At 47.6% G+C, this 21,544-nt stretch overlaps 1 protein-coding gene across 1 annotated transcript in view; it reads left to right on the top strand.

The window, feature by feature from the left end:
- The first annotated feature begins 5,508 nt into the window (after window positions 1–5,508).
- Window positions 5,509–21,544, top strand: part of MOGAT2 (monoacylglycerol O-acyltransferase 2) — a 34,454-nt gene continuing 18,418 nt past the window's right edge. Inside the window, exons 1-2 of the mRNA XM_035116385.2 lie at window positions 5,509–5,644; window positions 16,358–16,536. Coding sequence (XP_034972276.1) covers window positions 5,551–5,644; window positions 16,358–16,536 — 273 coding nt within the window. The 5' untranslated portion in view covers window positions 5,509–5,550. The remainder of the gene's footprint in view (window positions 5,645–16,357; window positions 16,537–21,544) is intronic.

The raw sequence follows: 21,544 nt of genomic DNA, 5'->3' as shown, positions 1-21,544 counted from the left end.
AGGTTTTCCTGAAAATCGCCTAGCAACCTTATCTGGTCTTCACATATTTGCGGCTCACCCTCCTAAATTCTAAAGCAGGCAGTTTTTTACAGAAGCAAAATGGCATCAGTTAGGCGAACCAAAGAACAGGCCCCTGTGGTTTTTCCTGAGACCTTACACTGCCTTCAGGCACCAAGCCTGTTGGCAGACCAACTCTGCACTACAAAGATATCTGCAAACTTGAGGCTATCAACATCAAGCCTGTCACCTTACAGGCGACCGCAGGGCCTAGAGACAGACAGTCAGGTTGTGTGTGCATCTGGGAGAAGAGCAGAAATGTCATGGTGCGCCTAGAGCGACAAAACTGGATGCCTCCACCTGCTCCAGCTGCAACAAAACATGTCGGCCTCGGTCCTGTATACCTGAAGGAGCGTCTCCACCCCCATCATTCAGCCCGGACGCTGAGGTCCAGCTTCGAGGCCCTCCTGGCGGTTCCCTCATTGCGAGAAGTGAGGTTACAGGGAACCAGACAGAGAGCCTTCTCGGTGGTGGCACCCGCCCTGTGGAATGCCCTCCCTTCAGATGTCAAGGAAAGAAACAACTATTTTACTTTTAAAAGACAACTGAAGGCGGGAAGTTTTTAATGTTTGATGCTATACTGTTTTTAATATTTGGTTGGAAGCCACCCAGAGTGGCTGGGAAAACCCAGCCAGATGAGCGGGGTATAAATAATAATAATAATAATAATAATAATAATAATAATAATAATAATAAATTATTATTATTATTATTATTATTATTATTAATGTCTCTCTCATATTGGTCTCTACAGCCACAGCAGATGCTTTAACTCTCCAGTGATTTGACTTCATCCCCAAAAGTGCAGGTAAAAGTAAAGGTAAAGGACCCCTGGACAGTTAAGTCCAGTCAAAGGCGACTATGGAGTTGCAGCCGATTTTGGTTGGATGAGGCCCTCAGCTACTGAAGGTAATGGGGCCCTTTATATGTCCAGCTGTCCTTTGTCCACAACAAAAGGTCGCTGTTTTTTGTGTTGAATATATGCTATATGGTAATTTATGGACCTAATAGGTATTTAAAGCCATTTGACATAACAAAATATGTATTTTATCAAGTTTAGTTGTTGAACTGAGATACAATTAAGAAGTGTCCAGTTTTTTTTCCTTAATTTTTTTTTGGGGGGGGGGCCAAGAGAGTGGGGCCCTAAGTTATAGCTTGTTTAGCTTATACGTAAATCTGGCACAGGGTCCTCTCTTCTGCATTCCCACGTGTGGCGCTCATCTCGCTTTCAGGCTGAGGGAGTCAGCGTTTGTCCACAGACAGCTTTCCGGGTCATGTGGCCAACATGACTAAACTGCTTCTGGCACAACAAAGCACCGTGACGGAAAACAGAGCGCACGGAAACACCGTTTACCTTCCCACCGCAGTGGTACCTATTTATCTACTTTCAAACTGCTAGGTTGTCCAAAGCTGGGGCAGAGCACTGGGAGCTGGTGTGGGGATTCGAACTGCCGATCTTCTGATCAGCAAGCCCAAGAGGCTCAGTGGTTTGGATGCCAACCAACCACGTGTGTGTAAATAACTAGGGGTGTGCTGGGTTCAAATGATGAGGCGGACTGGGTCGATTCTTTGCCTTGTCTTATGATCCCATGCTTCTTTAGCTCAGGGGTGGGGAATCACACCCCTGGGATCTGAATGCGGCCCTTGAGGCCCCTGTTTTGTGGCCCTTGGGACTTTCCTTAGGCCACACCCAACTCCAAACACTACCTTCTTCCAAAGCTCTCCTCTGAACCCTCCTTGGGTGTTTTTGCCTAGCTGGAATGTGCCCTTGAACTGGGGCAATGCCTTTTCATTCTTGGATTGGGGGTCCTTCTCAGAAAGGCTCTCATCCCTTGATGCTCCTACTTTTGCTTCCGGCCCTGACTGCCACTTGCATGAGGCCTCCCATAATGCTTCCTGCAAAGGGATGCTGTCCTCTGGCTGCAAAAAAAACCCCTCCCCTGCCCCTGTGATGGGCATGCCGCCAAGGGAACATTGCGGAATGGCACCCAATGGATTGGCAAACCTTCAGACTTTGCGATAAGGCGTAATCTTATCAGGAAGCCCAGCATCAGGGACTTAGCTCCAGCTCAGGTGCCATCAGCCTTTGACCATCAAAGGTGGCAAAGGCATTAGGTGGCTAAACAGCACAGGAGTGTGTGAGCTGCGTGCTCCACCAAGCAGATAAGAGCTGCCCCATATCATGTCGTCCTGCCCTTTCAACAGCAAGGCTTTGCCATGAATGGGTGTGTGTGTGTGTGTGTGTGTGTGTGTGTGTGCAAGGCAGGGAGCAGAGGTGAAGCAGGAGGGTCCTGCCTCTTGCCCACCCACTCCTGCTGTTGCACTGCACCCTCAGGGCTCCCCCCCCCCCCGAAAAATAGGTTCCAGAACTCATCATGCAATTGTTACAGTAAGTCACCAGGCTGCTTTCACCACCCGCGGAGGAGCTAAAAACTACAGCAAGCTGTTGCCCCTGTTTCTGGTGCAGGTCAAATAAATAAATCTATTGATTATGACGATGATGATGATGACCACATAACAACGGTCTTGAAAGGCCTGCATTGGCTCCCAGTACGTTTCCGAGCACAATTCAAAGTGTTGGTGCTGACCTTTGAAGCCCTAAATGGCCTCGGTCCAGTATACCTGAAGGAGCGTCTCCATCGCTCTGCCCGGACACTGAGGTCCAGCGCCGAGGGCCTTCTGGCGGTTCCCCCGCTGCGAGAAGCCAAGTTACAGGGAACCAGGCAGAGGGCCTTCTCGCTAGCGGCACCCGCCCTGTGGAACGCCCTCCCACCAGATGTCAAAAAGAAAAATAACTACCAGACTTTTAGAGGACATCTGAAGGCAGCCCTGTTTAGGGAAGCTTTTATAAATTATTATAATAAATTATTAATTATTAAATATATTATTATTATTATTATTATTATTATTATTATTCCCCACCCATCTGGCTGGGTTTCCCAGCCACTCTGGGCGGTCCCCAACAGAATATTAAAACACGATAAAACATCAAACATTAAAAACTTCCCTAAGCACGGGGTGGCGCTGTGGTCTAAAGCACAGAGCCTAGGGCCTGCCGATCAGAAGGTCGGCGGTTCGAATCCCCACAACGGGGTGAGCTCCAGTTGCTCGGTTCCTGCTCCTGCCAACCTAGCAGTTTGAAAGCATGTCAAAGTGCAAGTAGATAAATAGGTACCGCTACAGCAGGAAGGTAAACGGCGTTTCCGTGCACTGTTCTGGTTTGCTGGAAGCGGCTTTGTCATGCTGGCCACATGACCTGGAAGCTGTACGCCGGCTCCCTTGGCCAATAACGTGAGATGAGCGCCGCAACCCCAGAGTCGTTGACGATTGGACCTAACGGTCAGGGGGTCCCTTTACCAGCATCCCTAAACATGTTGCCATTTCGTCCATCCATTAATGAAAGGAGGGGCATATATTTTCTTTCCAGTGGATCAATATCAGTTGTTTATATACCACTGTATTAGATAAGCATGTATAGAATTATAGTCTCTCTCTCTCTCTCTCTCTCTCTCTCTCTCTCTGTGTGTGTGTGTGTGTGTGTGTGTATTTATACACTTTTATTTATTTATTTTCATTTATTTTGTTTGAAATGTTTTCAATTTTTAAAAAATGTCAGCTTTTGCATCTGAATCTGCTACATTTTGCCCTGGTGAAGTGCTCATACCATATTTCCTCCAACACAAATTCCACTGGGCTCTGTGGGACTTGCTTCAGAGTAGGCATAATACGGAACCGGAGGGATGCCTCCCTTTAGGAGAGAATGAGAATCTTCGAGCTCCTCCACATGGCCCCATCCTTCCTCCCCGCCAGTCTGTTCAGGGAGTTGCTTGTGGCCCTAACAATCGTCTGCGGCATCTGCGAGGCTTCTATTTCCCCTTAATACAGAAGCAACAAGTACCAACAGGCCTTTTGTTTGTCAGTCCAACAGAAGAGCCTCTTGTATCCGCAGACGGCAGGGGGGGGGGTAAAAAAAGACTTGTGCAAGACGCGTCTCCCGGCAAACAGGGCTTTGTCCGGCTGAAACTCCATCTCTATCAAGGAACAGGAGGGGGAAAGTTCTGCAGTGCTGTGATGCGTGGCTGCAGGAGGATGTCTTCTGCCATGGGTGCAGGGTTGCCAACTTCTCAGCTGCCCCTTGCAGCTCTGCAGAATGCTGTGGCACGATTGCTGACAGGTGTGGGGCATTGTCTGCCTAGAACACCTGTGCTCAGTGACCTGCACTTTTTGCCGATTTGCTACCGTGCCACGTTCAAGGTGTTGCCACCAGTTTGATGCGGGTGGCGCTGTGGTCTAAACCACTGAGCCTCTTGGGCATGCCGATCAGACGGCCATCCAACCGAAGTCCCTACTTGCTTTCGAAATGCTAGGTTGGCAGGAGCTGGGACAGAGCAGCAGGAGCTCGCCCCGTTGTGCGGATTCGAACCACCAGCCTTCTGATCGGCAAGCCCAAGAGGTTCAGTGGTTTAGACCACAGCGCCACCCGCATCAAACTGGTGGTAACACCTTGAACGTGGCACAGTAACAAATCGGCAAAAAGTGCAGGTCACTGAGCACAGGTGTTCTAGGCAGACAATGCATAGGCAGTAATAATAATAATAATAATAATAATAATAATAATAATTTATTATTTATACCCCGCCCATCTGGCCAGGTTCCCCCGGCCACTCTGGGCGGCTTCCAACAAAACATTAAAATACAGAAATCAAACATTAAAAGCTTCCCTAAACAGGGCTGCCTTGAGATGCCGTCTAAAGGTCTGGTAATTGTTCTCTTTGACCTCTGGTGGGAGGGCATTCCACAGGGTGGGTGCCACTACTGAGAAGGCCCTCTGCCTGGTTCCCTGTAACTTGGCTTCTCGTAGCGAGAGAACCACCAGAAGACCCTCGGCACTGGACCTCAGTGCCCGGGCAGAACGGTGGGTGTGGAGACGCTCCTTCAGGAATACTGGACCGAGGCCATTTAGGTAGGCAAACTAAGGCCCGGGGGCCGGATCCAGCTCAATCACCTTCTAAATCTGGCACACGGATGGTCCGGGAATCAGCGTGTTTTTACATGAGCAGAATGTGTGCTTTTATTTGAAATGCATCTCTGGGTTATTTGTGGGGCATAGGAATTCATTCATCCCCCCCCCCCAATTTAGCCCGGTCCCCCACAAGGTCTGAGGGACAGTGAATCGGCCCCCTGCTGAAAAAGTTTGCTGACCCCTGGACTAGAGGCTCAGTGGTTTAGACCACGAGCTGGACTAGACAGGCCTCTGCCGGACTCTCTCTGAGCATTGGCTTGATGGCTCGGCTACCTTTCTTAAATCAAAGTTTCCTAATGCGCACAGGAACACTCGATCCACTCCATGGCATGGGCCTAATCCACTCCCACATTAATTGCTCCCTACGTACCACTCCTTTGATTCTGCGTCAGCAAAGACTTTGCTCTTTCCCTTTCCTTCGCTCGTTTGCGGAGATCCCTTTGCCGTGCAGTTTGCAGCCACGCGCCGCAATGAAGGTCGAATTTGCTCCCCGCTCCATCCCTTTAGAAAGGAGGCTCCAGACTGCTTCCGTCCTCCAGTGGGTCTTCAGTTTCCTGGGTCTAGGTAAAAAAAAAAAAAAAAACCCTACTAAATATTTGATTCAAGTAGGTAGCCATGCTGGTCTGCTGTAGTCGAAATAAATCAAAACAATTCCTTACAAAGATCGTTAAACACTCTGCATCCACAAAAAAGCTTAGATCTAAAGCTGCTACATTATAATTTTTAAATTCTTTTGGAAGGATTTTTTTAAAGGCTTTCTTAGATCATAAAACTTTTTTTGAAGACTTGATTCTTTTAAGGGAGTTTTTAGGTTTCTAAGAAGAGTCTTTTTAACTATCTTCTTAAAGAATTGTTTCAATTTATTTCGACTACTAAATCTACTCAGAAGTCAGCCCTACTTGAATTCAGCGGGTTTTGCCTCGGTGAGTGGGGTTAGGACTGCAGCCATAGCCGTTCTGCTTAACTAGCTCACAACAACAGGTGGGAACAGGGCAGCGATATTATTGGATAGAGTCCCATGAAGTCCTCTAAATGAGCTTCTCTTCACCCATAGGAGATGGAGAGGTTTGTATTCCTGACTCGGTGGCAACAGTTTGAATGGCAGCCTTTCTGTGCCGCCGTATGCAAACAGCAAGATCTGTAGGTTTCTTACTGGCAAAGAGAATTAGGGCACAGATTTGTATCACATTTATAGGTGCTAATCTGTATTTGCAGATGCCTCTGGAAGATCAAAGTGGTGCGTATCTGGGGTAGCACTATTCTTAAGGTATATTTGTTTATACCCCACCCGTGCTTTGCAGTGCACTAAGGCACCCTAAGCAAAGGTGGATTTCTTCTCTAGCTAGGGCAGCGATTTCCAAACTTCTCATGTCGGTGACATGCGTCATTTTGCGACACAGTAATAGCAAACCGGTGGTTAAACTTCTTCTTCTTTGGCGATCGCTCATAGTCAAGTAAGATTGTCTTCCATAAACACTGTTTTAACAGTGAGTCCGTAAGTGACTGTGGAGGCCAATTCTGGATCCACACGTCCTTCCACAGTGGGGACATTGTTTTCCGGGTGGGAGTTGATCACGGTAAGGGTTTGCCAAGCGTGCCTTCCTCTTATATGGTGTTTGCTGCTCTGAGCCCGGCTCTGGCTGGGGAGGGCAAGGTACAAATAAATTATTATTATTATTATTAGCACGTTTCTCCCTTTCGAGCGTCTTCAATGACACCTTTGGTAAAGGGTCTTCTCCAACTGGAGCGCTTGCAGGCCAGTGTTTCCCAGTTGTTGGTGTTTATGCTACATTTTTAAAGATTTGCCTCGAGAGAGTCTTTAAACCTCTTTTGTTGACCACCGGCATTACGCTTTCCATTTTTAAGTTGGGAATAGAGTACTTTCTTTGGAAGACGATCAGGCATCCGCACAACATGACCAGACCTCTATCCATCCCCTTGAGGATCATAGGGAACATTTGTATTACACACCAACACACTAATGTGTTGTGATGCACAATTTGGAAATCTCTGAACTAGGGGCCGCCACGCCTGCTTGTTAGGGGTTCCCAACCCCAGCTTCCCCATTGCCCTTCCCCACTGCTACCCCTTTGCCCAGTACAATTTTTTAATTAATTTTTTCAAACATTTTCACAAGGATCTTTGTATCATAACATTGTTTTATAAATGGGCTTCCCGTCCCTGCAGTGTTTTTACTCAAACCTTCCCCATAGAATCATAGAATCATGGAGTTGGAAGAGACCACAAGGGCCATCCAGTCCAACCCCCTGCCAATCAGGAAACACCATCAAAGCATTCCTGACCTCCAAAGAAGGAGACTCCACCACACTCCTTGGCAGCAGATTCCACTGTCGAACAGCTCTTACTGTCAGGAAGTTCTTCCTGATGTTTAGGTGGAATCTTCTTTCTTGTAGTTTGAATCCATTGCTCCGTGTCCGCTTCTCTGCAGCAGCAGAAAACAACCTTTCTCCCTCCTCTATATTCCCCACTGCATTATATGATATCTATTACAAAAAGGTTTCTCTATTACCATTATTCTATCGTTTTTCTTCCGCTGCTTTCATCTCGAATCCTGCCCGCGATTTCATTTGACTATAGTGGTCTGTTTGTTTTAATAGTTCGCGAAAGGTCTCCATCCTTCTAATTGAAAGTTCCTCATTTCGCTGTCAGCGTCACCATTTCTGCATAGTCCTATGCCTTCAAAAGCCACACTCCATCGCTTCTCGGCCTTTTGGCTAAGATCAAAAGCCACACTCCTCCTCCTTCGTTGCAACCTGCTCTTCTTTCCGTTTCCGTGCATATAATATTCTGGCTGCTGTTGTCACAGACAGAACCCTCTCTCCTTTACACCGCGCCCACCCGCTCGCTTATCCCACCACAGCTCACCCCGCCCCTTTTTGCTTCAGGCCCCTCCCACTACCACCCAGAGTCCCCACCGCTTTTAAAGGAAGGTGATGGCACTTCACACAGCGGTTTGCTAAACCTCCATGTTAAGGCCCTCCGCCCTCCCTTAAACTTTGCTGCAGGTGCATTAAACAGGTTTGCTAAACCACAGGATGCTAAATGAGATTAATACTGTAATAATAATATTTATTTATTTATTTATTTATACCCCACCCATCTGGCTGGGTTTTCTCAGCCACTCTGGGTGGCACCCAACATAATAATAATAATAATAATAATAATAATAATAATAATAATAATAAAGTGATAAAACATCAAACATTAAAAACTTCCCTAAACAGGGCTGCCTTCAGATGTCTTCTAAAAGTCAGATAGTTGTTTATTTCCTTGACTTCCCTAAACAGGGCTGCCTTCAGATATTTTCTAAATGTTATATAGTTACTCTTCTCCTTGACATCTGACGGGAGGGCGTTCCACTGGGAGGGCGCCACTACCGATAAGGCCCTCTGCCTGGTTCCCTGTAACCTCACTTCTTGCAGGGAGGGAACTGCCAGAAGGCCCTCGGAGCTGGACCTCAGTGTCAGGGCAGAATGATGGGAGTGGAGACGCTCCTTCAGGTATCCTGGGGCGAGGCCGTTTAGGACTTTAAAGATCAGCACCAACACAACACTTTGAATTGTGCTCGGAAACGTAGTGGGAGCCAATGTACCACTGTTATGTGATCTCGGCGGCCACTCCCAGTCACCAGTCTAGCTGCCACATTCTGGATTAATTGTAGTTTCCAGGTCACCAGAGCATGCACCACTCTGGAGAGACAGTCTGATGAACAACCTTCTCTGATGTTCTTCTCTACCGTGGCCTTGTGAGAGAGATGGAGGAGGAGATGATGGAGGAGGAGGAGAGGGCAAATAAGGGACTGGACCGGAAGTAGCAGACCGGAAGTAGCGCTGCCGCCATTTTGGAACTGGGCGGAGCATGCTCAGAAGCTACTTTTGATGCTGCTCTGCCCTGTTCCAAAATGGCCGCCGCACCAGAAGTCGCGCTGCAGCCATTTTGGAACTGGGCAAAGCAGCATCAAAAGTCACTTCTGAGCATGCTCCACCCAGTTCCAAAATGGCCGCCGTGCCAGAATAAACCGGGGGGAAACAAAAAAATCCGGTTTTTCAGCTGGGAACAGCCGGAAAAATGGGGGTTTCCCAGGGAATACGGGAGACTTGGCAGCTATGGTCCTAAGTGGCCAGTAGACCACTTTTTGACTGTGAGTTTAGACAGTTGGAAGTTAAGAATCTGATACCTCATCGTAGAGGAAGAGCGTTCATTCTGGTGCAACAGAGCAATGTTTCACGCTGGCCAATACTGAGTGGTGGGGAGAGGAGATGCTTGCAGTTTCCAAGGCGACAAGTTAGGGAGAGGAAAGTAGTGGCTTAGGAAGCTCGTAGGAGTACGGGGTGTTTTCCGGAGGAAACGGAATGAGGCAGCAGGGGAGAAAACAAACCGAACAATGGATGGAATCAGGTGGATCTAGCCCAGGATTGTGATCTGAAGCATGGGTGTGCTACCGTGTTTCTCCAAAAATAAGACACCGTCTTATATTATTTTTCCTCAAAAAACCACAAGGTGGCTTATTTTCAGGGGATGTCTTTTTATTATTATTATTAAGTATGGTACAGTTTAACCTACAGTTTAGCTTACAAGGTTAAACTGCCTATCATAGAATCATAGAATCATAGAATCATAGAATCGTAGAGTTGGAAGAGACCACAAGGGCCATCCAGTCCAACCCCCTGCCAAGCAGGAAACACCATCAAAGCATTCCTGACTGATGCCTGTCAAGCCTCTGCTTAAAGACCTCCAAAGAAGGAGACTCCACCACACTTCTTGGCAGCAAATTCCACTGTCGAACAGCTCTTACTGTCAGGAAGTTCTTCCTAATGTTTAGGTGGAATCTTCTTTCTTGAAGGGCTTACATGGCTTATTTTCGGGGTATGGCTTATTTTCGGGGTATGGCTTATTTTCGGGGTATGGCTTATTTTTGGAGAAACACGGTAGGAAGCCCGCGAACGGGTCTCAATGATGGCCTGTCCAGCCCTGGATGTCACCACTAGGCAACACATTTTTTGCCTGCGCGACCAGCTGGCCGTCGGGGCTTGCAAAGCCCATTCAGCCCAGCTGCGTCATTACCTGCCCCAAACAGCTTGGGATCAGGATGCTTAGAGATCATCTCCCCCCCCCCTTATATGCCCTTGCGATGAAAGTATCCCTCTCTATTACTAAAATGCGGCACAGGAATCCAGAGGTGAAGCCACCCACCCTCTTCTCCCACCGCCTCTGAATAAACCCCTTTATTCTTGTGGGTTTATAAGAAAAGAGACTCTCCTTCCAGCTCACGTGGCCTGGTATATATGTATATATATATAAAACAACTCTAGGCTGTTTGATAGAATAACCTCCTGCCACCAGTAAAGGGTCTGTCTTGGCTTGATTCCCCTTACTGCAAAAGTTTGCCCTTTCTTTCCACGCTGGCAACGTGTTGACACCCCAGGTTATCTTTCTAAGCCTCCTCAGTGTTTACTCTAAGACACAAACTTTCGCCTCTTTTCCTGAGGGAAGTTTTGTCCTCTAATGAGTTACCACTTCTGTGAGTCCTGATACCTTGCTGGAAAAAGAATGACGATACTTCTTCTTTCTTTTTTAAGCAATTTATTAGATTTTTCAAATAAACACATTAAACACATTAAACAAAACAAAACATTCCACAACAAACACCACATACACACATTTTCTCTTTTTAACATCTATTCATCTATCTCATATTCCCAATGATCTGCCGAGCTTTGACTTCCCTCCCTCCCCTCATCTGGTTTTCTTATCAACTCTTGTCTCGCAGTTCCTTTGCTCCTTCTACTTAACTTAAAGTCATTTCGTAGGACTTATTTCAGTCCTGCAAGTGTCTTTAAACGTCTACAGTTCCTCTCCATATAGTCCACGAATTTACTCCAGTCTTTTTGGAACTTTGACTCTCCCTGGTTTCGGATCCTGCTAGTCAGTCTTGCTAATTCCGCATAGTCCATCATTTTTGTCTGCCACTCTTCGATCGTCGGTAACTCCTGAGTTTTCCATTTTTGGGCTAACAAAGTCTTTGCCGTAGAATGACGGTACTTCTTGGCACAAAAGAGAAGAATTTTATTAACCTTAGAACCTAGCTGTTTCTTTAACGTTTCATGTGTTTATAAGCTACGTTTCGGTTGTAGATAGTCTCTGTCAAACATTTAACATCGAGCCTTCCTCAACCTCATCTAGATCCCCACTATCCTGGCCTCTCAACTTTCTTCTTCACACCTACCCATTCCCACTCCCTCTCCTCAACTGACAAAACTCGCTGCCCCCTCCTTTTAAACTGGGAACAGTCCCGCCCCCACCAGAATGTTCTGTCAGTCAGGCTGGAGGTGGATTAACTCTTTTCCAGCCAGGTAGGAATAAACATTTCAAAACCGTGTCAATCCGTTACAACCCTAACCAGGAGCTACACTCTGTAGGTGAGGTCCTCCTGCAGACACCTGCTTATCAGGAGGTCCGTTCCACACAATGTAGGAATCAGGCTTTTAGTGTGGTGGCCTACCCTTTGGAACTCCCCTCCCCTTGAATATTAGACAGGTGCCATGTAAGTAAAAGGTAAAGGACCCCTGGATGGTTTAAATCCAGTCAAAGGTGACTATGGGGTTGCGGCGCTCATTTCTCTTTCAGGCCAAGGGAGCCGGCGTTTGTCCACAGCCAGCTTTCCGGGTCATGTGGCCAGCAGGACTAAACTGCTTCTGGTGCAATGCAACACTGTGACAGAAACCAGAGTGCACAGAAATGCCGTTTACCTTCCCACCGGAGCGGTACCTATTTATCTACTTGCACTTTGATGTGCTTTCAAACTGCTAGGTTGGCAGGAGCTGGGACAGAGCAACGGGAGCTCACTCCGTCACGGGGATTCAAACCGCCGACCTTCCAATCGGCAAGCCCAAGAGGCTCAGTGGTTTAGACCCCAGTGCCACCCGCGCCCCTTAGGCACCATTTCTATCCATCCTAGCTCTCTCCTTCATGAATTTCACCTATCTGGACTGTGTCCTTGGAATTTGGAAATGTTTCTTGCTTGCCTGGATAGAGAGAGCGTTTGACAAATGTCTCAGCCAACTAGCCTATTCTACAAAAGTAAAATAATAATATAGTCGTACCTTGGAAGTCAAACGGAATCCATTCCAGAAGTCCATTCAACTTCTAAAACGTCCAAAAACCAAAGCGCAGCTTCCGATTGGCTGCAGGAAACTCCTGGAGCCAATCGGAAGCTGCAGAAGCCCCCTCAGACATTCGGCTTCCAAAAGAACATTCGGAAACTGGGACACTCACTTCCGGGTTTCCATCGTTTGGGAGCTGATTTGTTCAGGAGGTAAGGCATTTGAGATCCAAGGTAACAATAAAATTACATTTGAGGCTCCGCCCTCCAATGGCATATGGCCCTTGGGATGTCATTTGGAAAGGAATGTGGCCCTTCGGGAAATGTTCCCCAGCCCTGTGTTAAATGGAAGTGAGTGTGGCATGTGTTTGTGAACGTGGCCGCGTTTCCTTGGGACATCCTCTCTGCCTGTCTGCTTTGGGGGAATTGATCTGTTTGTCTGGACTCTGCAGCCGCTCTCTCTCTCTCTCTCCACGGCACGGCTGATGCCAGCCGTCCTGCCCGTTAGCAGATGGGCTCGGTGGCAGCCGCTCTCAGCCGTTGCTGTGGTTACATGAGGGAAGCGCAGGAGGCCTCGCTGTGCGAGGCAAGCACGGGGATGCCTCGTTGGCATGAAAACCCATGGCCGCTACCCTCAGCCTCTCCTGTGTGGTCCCTTTCGAAGGAGGACAGAGATTCCAAAACAGCATGTTCCTGAAAGGAATTTCCATTAGTGCAAATTGAAACAAAATGGGGAAAGGACGGCGGTGTGTGCCCCTTTTGTTGAAAGGACAAAGGAAGCATTTTTTTTTTATTCAGTTTCCAAACTGCCCTTCATCCAGGGAGCACAGGCTGGTTTACAATATGAAAACAGCAAAATATGCACCGTAATTACAAACAAAAACAATATCCCCCGCAATTTAGAAAGGCCACGGATTAATTTTTGTCGCCTTCGCACCCTGTTTCCCATAACGTTTTTGTTTCTCCCCTTCTGCTGCACCCTATTTTCTATCCAATCATAACCACAATATTATAATCTGATTGCTTCTGTTGCTCATACCGGTAAGCTCAAATCCTGCTTGCGAGGTCATCGCAGTATAGCAGGCTTCCTCAGACTCGGCCCCCCAGATGTTTTTGGCCTACAACTCTCATGATCCTTAGCTAGCAGGACCAGTGGTCCGAATAGATGGGAATTGTAGTCTCAATAATAATAATAATAATAATAATTTATTTACACCCCGCCCATCTGGCCGGCTTCCCCCAGCCACTCTGGGCGGCTTCCAACAAAACATTAAAATACAGAAATCAAACATTAAAAGCTCTCTAAACAGGGCTGCCTTGAGATGCCTTCTAAAGGTCTGGTAATTGTTGTTCTCTTTGACCTCTGGTTGGAGGGCATTCCACAGGGTGGGTGCCACTACCGAGAAGGCCCTCTGCCTGGTTCCCTGTAACTTGGCTTCTCGCAGCGAGGGAACCGCCAGAAGGCCCTCGGCGCTGGACCTCAGTGTCCGGGCAGAACGATGGGGGTGGAGACACTCCTTCAGGTATACAGGACCGAGGCTGTTTAGGGCTTTAAAGGTCAACACCAACACTTTGAATTGTGCTCGGAAACGTACTGGGAGCCAATGTAGGTCTTTCAGGACCGGTGTGATGTGGTCTCAAAACAGCTGGAGGGCTGAGTTTGAGGAAGCCTGCACTATAGTATTTCTTTAAGTAGTCTTAAAGGTGTTTTGTACTACAGTTCCCATCTGCCCCAGCTAGGGAGCTGTAGTACAAAACATGTACTGTGCCAGCTCGAGGAATCTGGAGCAGACCAAAGGTCCGAAGAGTGGAGAACAAAAACGGTAGAGTGGTTTCTTCTTCACTTGATGATCTGACCCAGCCGACAGCTCTCCTCGCGTACTTAGAGGGGGCTCTGCTCTCAAGATGTCTGGGAAACAGCAGGTCAAGTCAGGGCCGAGTTTTGCAAGCTGGGTGGCAAGGCTACTTCTTGCCCCGCGGAGGAAATCTCACCCCCAGTCTTGCCTAACAATTCTCGCCAGCATCAAAAGGGCTGGCAAGAATCAATGGATCCCGATTAATCATCAGTCAAGCCGGGCTGAGGGCAAGGACATGGTATCTCCTCCTGAGTTGTACTTTGGGCTCCAAACAATCATAAAGCGAGGCAGCTTACAGAATGCGGCATTTTGCAACAGACTAATCTTATAAATAAAGGGACCCAGGTGGCGCTGTGGGTTAAACCACTGAGCCTAGGGCTTGCTGATCAGAAGGTCAGCGGTTCGAATCCCTGTGACGGGGTGAGCTCCCGTTGCTTGGTCCCAGCTCCTGCCAACCTAGCAGTTCGAAAGCACGTCAAAATGCAAATAGATAAATAGGAACCGCTACAGCGGGAAGGTAAACGGCGTTTCCATGTGCTGCTCTGGTTTGCCAGAAGTGGCTTTGTCATGCTGGCCACATGACCTGGAAGGTGTACGCCGGCTCCCTCGGCCAATAATGCGAGATGAGCGCACAACCCCAGAGTCGGTCACGACTGGACCTAATGGTCAAGAGTCCCTGTAAACTTTAAAAATAAATTTTAAAAAATTAAAATTGTCCTGCAGCTGGTCAGCTCCTGTGTCATGAACACAACAGACAGCAAATCCATAGAATCGTAGAGTTGGAAGGGACCCCCGAGGGTCATCTAGTCCAACCCCCTGCAATGCAGAAATCTCAGCTAAAATTCAAAAGGCAATACTCACTCCAACATTAAGTGGGGATGGCTGAACCTTGTCAATGTCAGTCACCCATTTCTCCTGTCTTAAATTGAGCTTTCCACATTTATGCAGCAGTTTGTGATTTCATTCTTTAAAGAAAAAACTTCATGAAAATGTGCCTGCATTTTGGTGCATGTCTTTTGTATGCAGTTTTGCCTAATGCACACACTTTTGCAGGAGTTTCCCCTAATATATTGCAGGATCCGGGAGAGAGTAGACAGGAGGAACCAGAGTTGTATATCGTCATTTTTATGTTATGAGCCAGCCTGAGATTTAGGGGTATAGGGCAGTGTACAAATTTAACAATCATCTCCAACAGCAGAATCAGAAGATTTGAAAGGATGTACCCAGGTTTTGCAAGGACCCAGGTGGTGCTGTGGTTAAACCACTGAGCCTAGGGCTTGCTGATCAGAAGGTCGGCGGTTCGAATCCCTGTGACGGGGTGAGCTCCTGTTGCTTGGTCCCAGCTCCTGCCAACCTAGCAGTTCGAAAGCACGTCAAAGCGCAACTAGATAAATAGGAACCGCTACAGCGGGAAGGTAAACGGCGTTTCCGTGTGCTGCTCTGGTTCTTTGTCATGCTGCCCCCATGACCTGGAAGCCGTACGCCGGCTCCCTCGGCCAATAATGCGAGATGAGCGCGCAACCCCAGAGTCAGTCACGACTGGACCTAATGGTCAGGGGTCCCTTTACCTTTATCTTTACCCAGGTTTTGCAAGGTGGCAAATCTCCACCATGTTGCAGATGGTTTACAGGAGCTCAGACGACTTTATTGCTTGGCCAGTAGTCATCTGCATTTGCCAGCTGGGAAGGAAAACCAAACTTCCCTGTTCAAAGCTAGTTCCTTTGTTTGCAATGAGTTTCCCACTTTGGCACCCATGTTTTTGGTGTTGGTAGTGACATGTAAAGCCCTAAACGGCCTCGGCCCAGGATACCTGAAGGAGCATCTCCACTCCCATCGTTCTGCCCGGACTCTGAGGTCCAGCTCTGAGGGCCTTCTGGCAGTTCCCTCCCTGCAAGAAGCAAAGCTACAGGGAACCAGGCAGAGGGTCTTCTTGGTAGTGGCGCCTGCCCTGTGGAATGCCTTCCCATCAGATGTCAAAAAGAAAAATAACTACCAGACTTTTAGAGGACATCTGAAGGCAGCCCTGTTCGGGGAAGTTTTTAATTCTGTTTTTGATTGTGTTTTTAATTTTGTTGGGAGCTGCCCAGAGTGGCTGGGGAAACCCAGCTAGATGGGTGGAGTATAAATAAATATATTATTATTATTATTATTATTATTATTATTATTATTATTAGGATGTTTCGAAAATCCCTGCTGAATATCACTGCCCGTATCTTCCTGGGGTAAACACCCTCCTGCCTGGGCCCTGTTCTGAGGACACTGTTTCCTCCTCCTGACCAACATGCTTTCCTTTCGTAGCTCAATGTTGCATTGCTATCTTCGTCGGCCTCCTCTTCACCCGCTTCTGGCTGATCAGCACTCTGTACGCGGCCTGGTGGGCCTGCGATTGGGACACGCCAAGCAAAGGCGGGAGGAGAGTCCACTTCGTGCGCAACTGGGCAGCCTGGAGATACATGAAGGACTATTTCCCTGCCACGGTAAGTGTGGAAGGTTTAGCAGAGGATGTTTAAAATAACCTTTGTAAAGAAACCAGAAGCTTTCCGTTTGGGAATTATAGGGACAGAACTACCTAAATTGTATAGAACAGGGGTCGGCAACCTAAGGCCCATGGGGGTCGTTTAACCGGCCCCCAAACCACCCCCGAACCGAGCTGCCTGCTCAGCAAGTCATCGCGCGCTGCGCTAAATCGGCACAGTGCGGCGTGGGAACTTGCTTCCGCAGCGCCGAAAACCACATCTATGCAGATTCAGATGCTGGAAATTGTGGGCGCGCTCACTTACTCTCTCTCACACACACGATCTGGCCCACAGAGGGGTCTCCGCTGGAGTGAACCGGCCCAGGCGAGATAAACCTTGCCAACCCCTGGTACAGGAACTTATTCATGTATGCTACCACAGCAGCAAGAATGTTACTTGCCCCAAAATGGAAATAAGCAGAAGTCCCAGCAAAGGAAGAATGGATACAAAAACTTATGGAATATATGCAGAAATGGCGAAACTTACTGGAAAATTAAGAAATCAAGATAACAAACTTTTTACAAAAAAATGGAAATGGTTTATTGAATATTTACAGATAAATTGCAAACAGATAAAAAGATTGGCTGGATTATTGTAATAACCTGCTGTTTAAAGTAGATAAAACAAGTGAGCAAATTAAATGAATTTGAATATGCAGAAGATACACACACACACACATGTAAGGGACCCAGGTGGCGCTGTGGGTTAAACCACAGAGTCTGGGCTTGCTGATCAGAAGGTTGGCGGTTCGAATCCCCGCGACTGGGTGAGCTCCTGTTGCTCGGTCCCAGCTCCTGCCCACCTAGCAGTTCGAAAGCACATCAAAGTGCAAGTAGATAAATAGGGCGGGAAGGTAAACGGCGTTTCCGTGCGCTGCTCTGGTTCGCCAGAAGCAGCTTTGTCATGCTGGCCACATGACCTGGAAGCTGTCTGCGGACAAACGCTGGCTCCCTCGGCCTATAGAGCGAGATGAGAGCGCAACCCCAGAGTCGGACACGACTGGACCTGATGGTCAGGGGCCCCTTTACCTTTACCTTTATATATACACGTATATATATCTTTAAGGAGCCCCAGAAAGAGGGGGAAGGAAGTCAAGTTCTTGGAATGCTAAAATGATTGTAAAATTAAGGAAATGTATAAACCTGAAAAGTATAAATAAAAATTTAAAAAAACCCACAGAAATCTTTTTTTTAAGGAGATTTTGTGGAGGGGGAGAGCTCTTTGCCCCTATTCCCTCCCGACAACACTCAGTCCTTAGAAAAATAGCAGAGGTGAAGTGGTTCAATCTCTTTCCATACTTCCCCTACACACACACACACACACACACACACACACACACACACACACACACACGCCTATCCATTTTTAAGGAAATCATCCCTGAGTGGTCACTGGAAGGACAGATCGTGAAGCTGAGGCTCCAAAACTTTGGCCACCACATGAGAAGAGAAGACTCCCTGCAAAAGACCCTGATGTTGGGAAAGATTGAGGGCAGAAGGAGAAGGGGACGACAGAGGACGAGATGGCTGGACAGTGTTCTCGAAGCTACGAACATGAGTTTGACCAAACTGCGGGAGGCAGTGGAAGACAGGAGTGCCTGGTGTGCTCTGGTCCATGGGGTCATGAAGAGTCGGACACGACTAAACGACTAAACAACAACAAAATATATGAAAGTAACTGCACATTCAACGAAAAATGTATTTCATAGGATTGGAGGGGGCAAGGGTCATCTAGTCCAACCCCCTGCAATGCAGGAACATTTTCCCCAGCGTGGGGCTCGAACTCATGACCCTGAGATAAAGAATCTCACGCTCTACCAAGTGAGCTATTGCAACTGGTCTGGACCTAAGTGATTGTTGGAGAGGCTGCTATTCCCTAGTTGATCTTGGACTACAACTCTCATCATCCCTGACCATTGAGCATGCTGGCTGGGGGGGGGCAGAGGCTGGGATCCAGCATCTGGAAAAGTGACAGGTCCCCCCATTCCCCCCCTTAATATTGAGCCTGCATGAAACCTGGCATGTGACACTTGTCCAGCAGGTGGCACCTCACAACCAGTCTTGGCTCCAAGGACCGTCCATATCAGTCTGAAACACCAAAGACCTTTTCCCTGTAAAATGCTGGAAGAGGATGGAGAGCTGTTAATAAGGGAGCTTTGAGAAGGACCACAGCAGCAGGAAAGGATGAAAAGTGCTCTAGAGCAGTGGTTCCCAACAGGTGGTCCGCGGACCCCCAGGGGTCCGCGAGCTATGCCAGAGGGGTCCTCAAGATGCTATTAGAATAAAAAATATATTAAATATATTTCGTATGATAACAGATTTTTTGTTCGGGCCGCTTCCTGCATGAGCAGAGTCTAGCGCAAAACTAGAATTAGATAGAGGCAGTAGTTCTGCTGTATGCCATTAGGTGGCGCTTTACAAACACTACTGTTTTGCAAAGAGGCAGCGCACGCATTCTACTAACGCTCACCTCCCCAAGATGCTTTGCGCGCGTCGGCTTCATTTGTGCGCTACTGCGCAGGTACCCTGTCTTCTCCATTCCCCTCCCTCCTCCCTGGCGCGCGCTGCCTCTTTGCAAAACAGTAGTGTTTGTAAACAAAGCGTTGTTATTCGCGGAAGCTACAGTTCGCGTAGTTAAAAATAGACTGTTGGTTAAAAAGTGGTTCATCTCATTAAGAACTGAAAATTAAAACTAACTGTATACTGATGGAGTACTCTGTTGTAACTGTAAAAAACGTATAAATATAAAATATAAAAAGACTCTTAATTTGGCTCTCACTTTTTAATTTTAGGATTAGGAATTAATGGGGGTCCTTGTCACAATAGCGGCTCGATGAGGGGTCCTCGAGAAAATTTTGTTGGGAACCCCTGCTCTAGAGATTACTATTAAACTACACAATATTTGCCGGGGCCTGCAACTCGTGGGGAGTTAAAGACGGATGCAATATATAGTAGATTGGGAGATGGCTAGGAGCCATTGATATCTCTCTCCTTTATAAATGTATGTAATTCTCTTTTAAAGCCATCTAAGTTGGTACCAATCACTGCCTCCTGAGGCAGGGAGTTCCACAGTTTAACTCTGTGCTGCACGAAGATGGACTGTCTTTTATCTGCTCTGAATCTTCCAACATTCAGGGCGTCTCCCAGGCTATTATCTTTTGCATCCATCTTCTCGGGAAGTTGTTGATATGGAGCAAATCTTGTGTGGTTTCACATGAATCTCTATAGCACATTCAAGTTGATCGCAAACTCTTCTTGGTGAGGATGCTGAGGCCGAGAGTGGGTAAATTTGATTCCAAATCCATTTGAAGGGCCAACTATAAGGGGTGCTTGTGAATCTGGGAAATCAAACACAAAGCCTTGAGGGACTTTCCCAAATATTTTGAGGTACCCATCGCACCCTCTGGCTTAATCCATTGAATCGGGAGCCACGGGAACGGCAAAATCCCATGCTCCCCAACCGGGAACGGCACTCCTGAGCTTGCTCTGAAGCATCCTGAGGAAGAAGAAGAAGAAGAAGAAGAAGAAGAAGAAGAAGAAGAAGAAGAAGAAGAAGAAGAAGAAGAAGAAGAAGAGGAGGAGGAGGAAGAAGAAGAATCGTTTGGATTTGATATCCCGCTTTATCACTACCCGAAGGAGTCTCAAAGCGGCTCACAATCTCCTTTCCCTTCCTCCCCCACAACAAACACCCTGTGAGGTGAGTGGGGCTGAGAGACTTCAAAGAAGTGTGACTAGCCCAAGGTCACCCAGCAGCTGCATGTGGAGGAGCGGAGACACGAACCCGGTTCCCCAGATTACGAGTCTACCGCTCTTAACCACTACACCACACTGGAGTGGGAAGGTGGAACCCGCAGAGGTTGGCTATGGTCACCCCTATTCTTCCCTCTCGCCCTCCATGAGCTTCTTATTTTGGGCTGGTGGTTCCCAAGTGTAGGTGGGTTCCCACGAGGCAAGCCATAATAATAATAATAATAATAATAATAATAATAATAATAATAATAATAATAATAATTTATTATTTATACCCCGCCCATCTGGCTGGGTTTCCCCAGCCACTCTGGGCGGCTTCCAACAGAAAAATAAAATAAAATAATTGATTAAACATTAAAAGCCTCCCTAAACAGGGCTGCCTTCAGATGTCCTCTAAAAGTCTGGTAGTTATTTTTCTTTTTGACATCTGGTGGGAGGGCGTTCCACAGGGTGGGTGCCACTACCGAGAAGGCCCTCTACCTGGTTCCCTGTAACTTGGCTTCTCGCAGCGAGGGAACCGCCAGAAGGCCCTCGGCACTGGACCTCAGAGTCCGGGCAGAGCGATGGAGGTGGAGACGCTCCTACAGGTATACTGGATCGAGGCCGTTTAGGGCTTTAAAGGTGTTATGTACTGAGCTGAATCCTAGAACAATAGGATTCAGAATCAGCGGGAGCTACCCAATCCAACTCCAGGTGGAAGTGAATCCGCAACCTGATTGGCCTGCTGGAGCAGCCAATCAGGCGGCTGGCAGAAGTGAATCTGCTACCTGATTGGCCTGTAGGAGCAGCCAATCAGGCTGCAGGCAGAAGTCAATCCACAATATAATTGGCCCACAGGTGTAGCCCTGAAGTAGCCAATCACGCAAGGCCCATTGTGTAAATAATGTATATAAGCAGATGGTTTGGGGAAAAGAGCCATTCGTCTTCTCTTCTCCTCCTTGATGACTATGAGCTGAATAAAGAGCATGAAATTCACTCTTGACTCCGAGTATATTTCAAAAGGTCAGCACCAACACTTTGAATTGTGCTCGGAAACGTACTGGGAGCCAATGTAGATCTTTCAAGACTGGTGTTATGTGGTCTCGGCGGCCGCTCCCAGTCACCAATCTAGCTGCTGCATTCTGAATTAATTGTAGTTTCCGGGTCACCTTCAAAGATAGCCCCACATAGAGCGCATTGCAGTAGTCCAAGCGAGAGATAACTAGAGCATGCACCACTCT

Source organism: Zootoca vivipara, chromosome 4 (assembly GCF_963506605.1).
Source record: "Zootoca vivipara chromosome 4, rZooViv1.1, whole genome shotgun sequence".
Taxonomy (NCBI): domain Eukaryota; kingdom Metazoa; phylum Chordata; class Lepidosauria; order Squamata; family Lacertidae; genus Zootoca; species Zootoca vivipara.
Note: the sequence above shows the minus strand (reverse complement) of the source record. Positions and strands in the feature narration are given on the sequence as shown.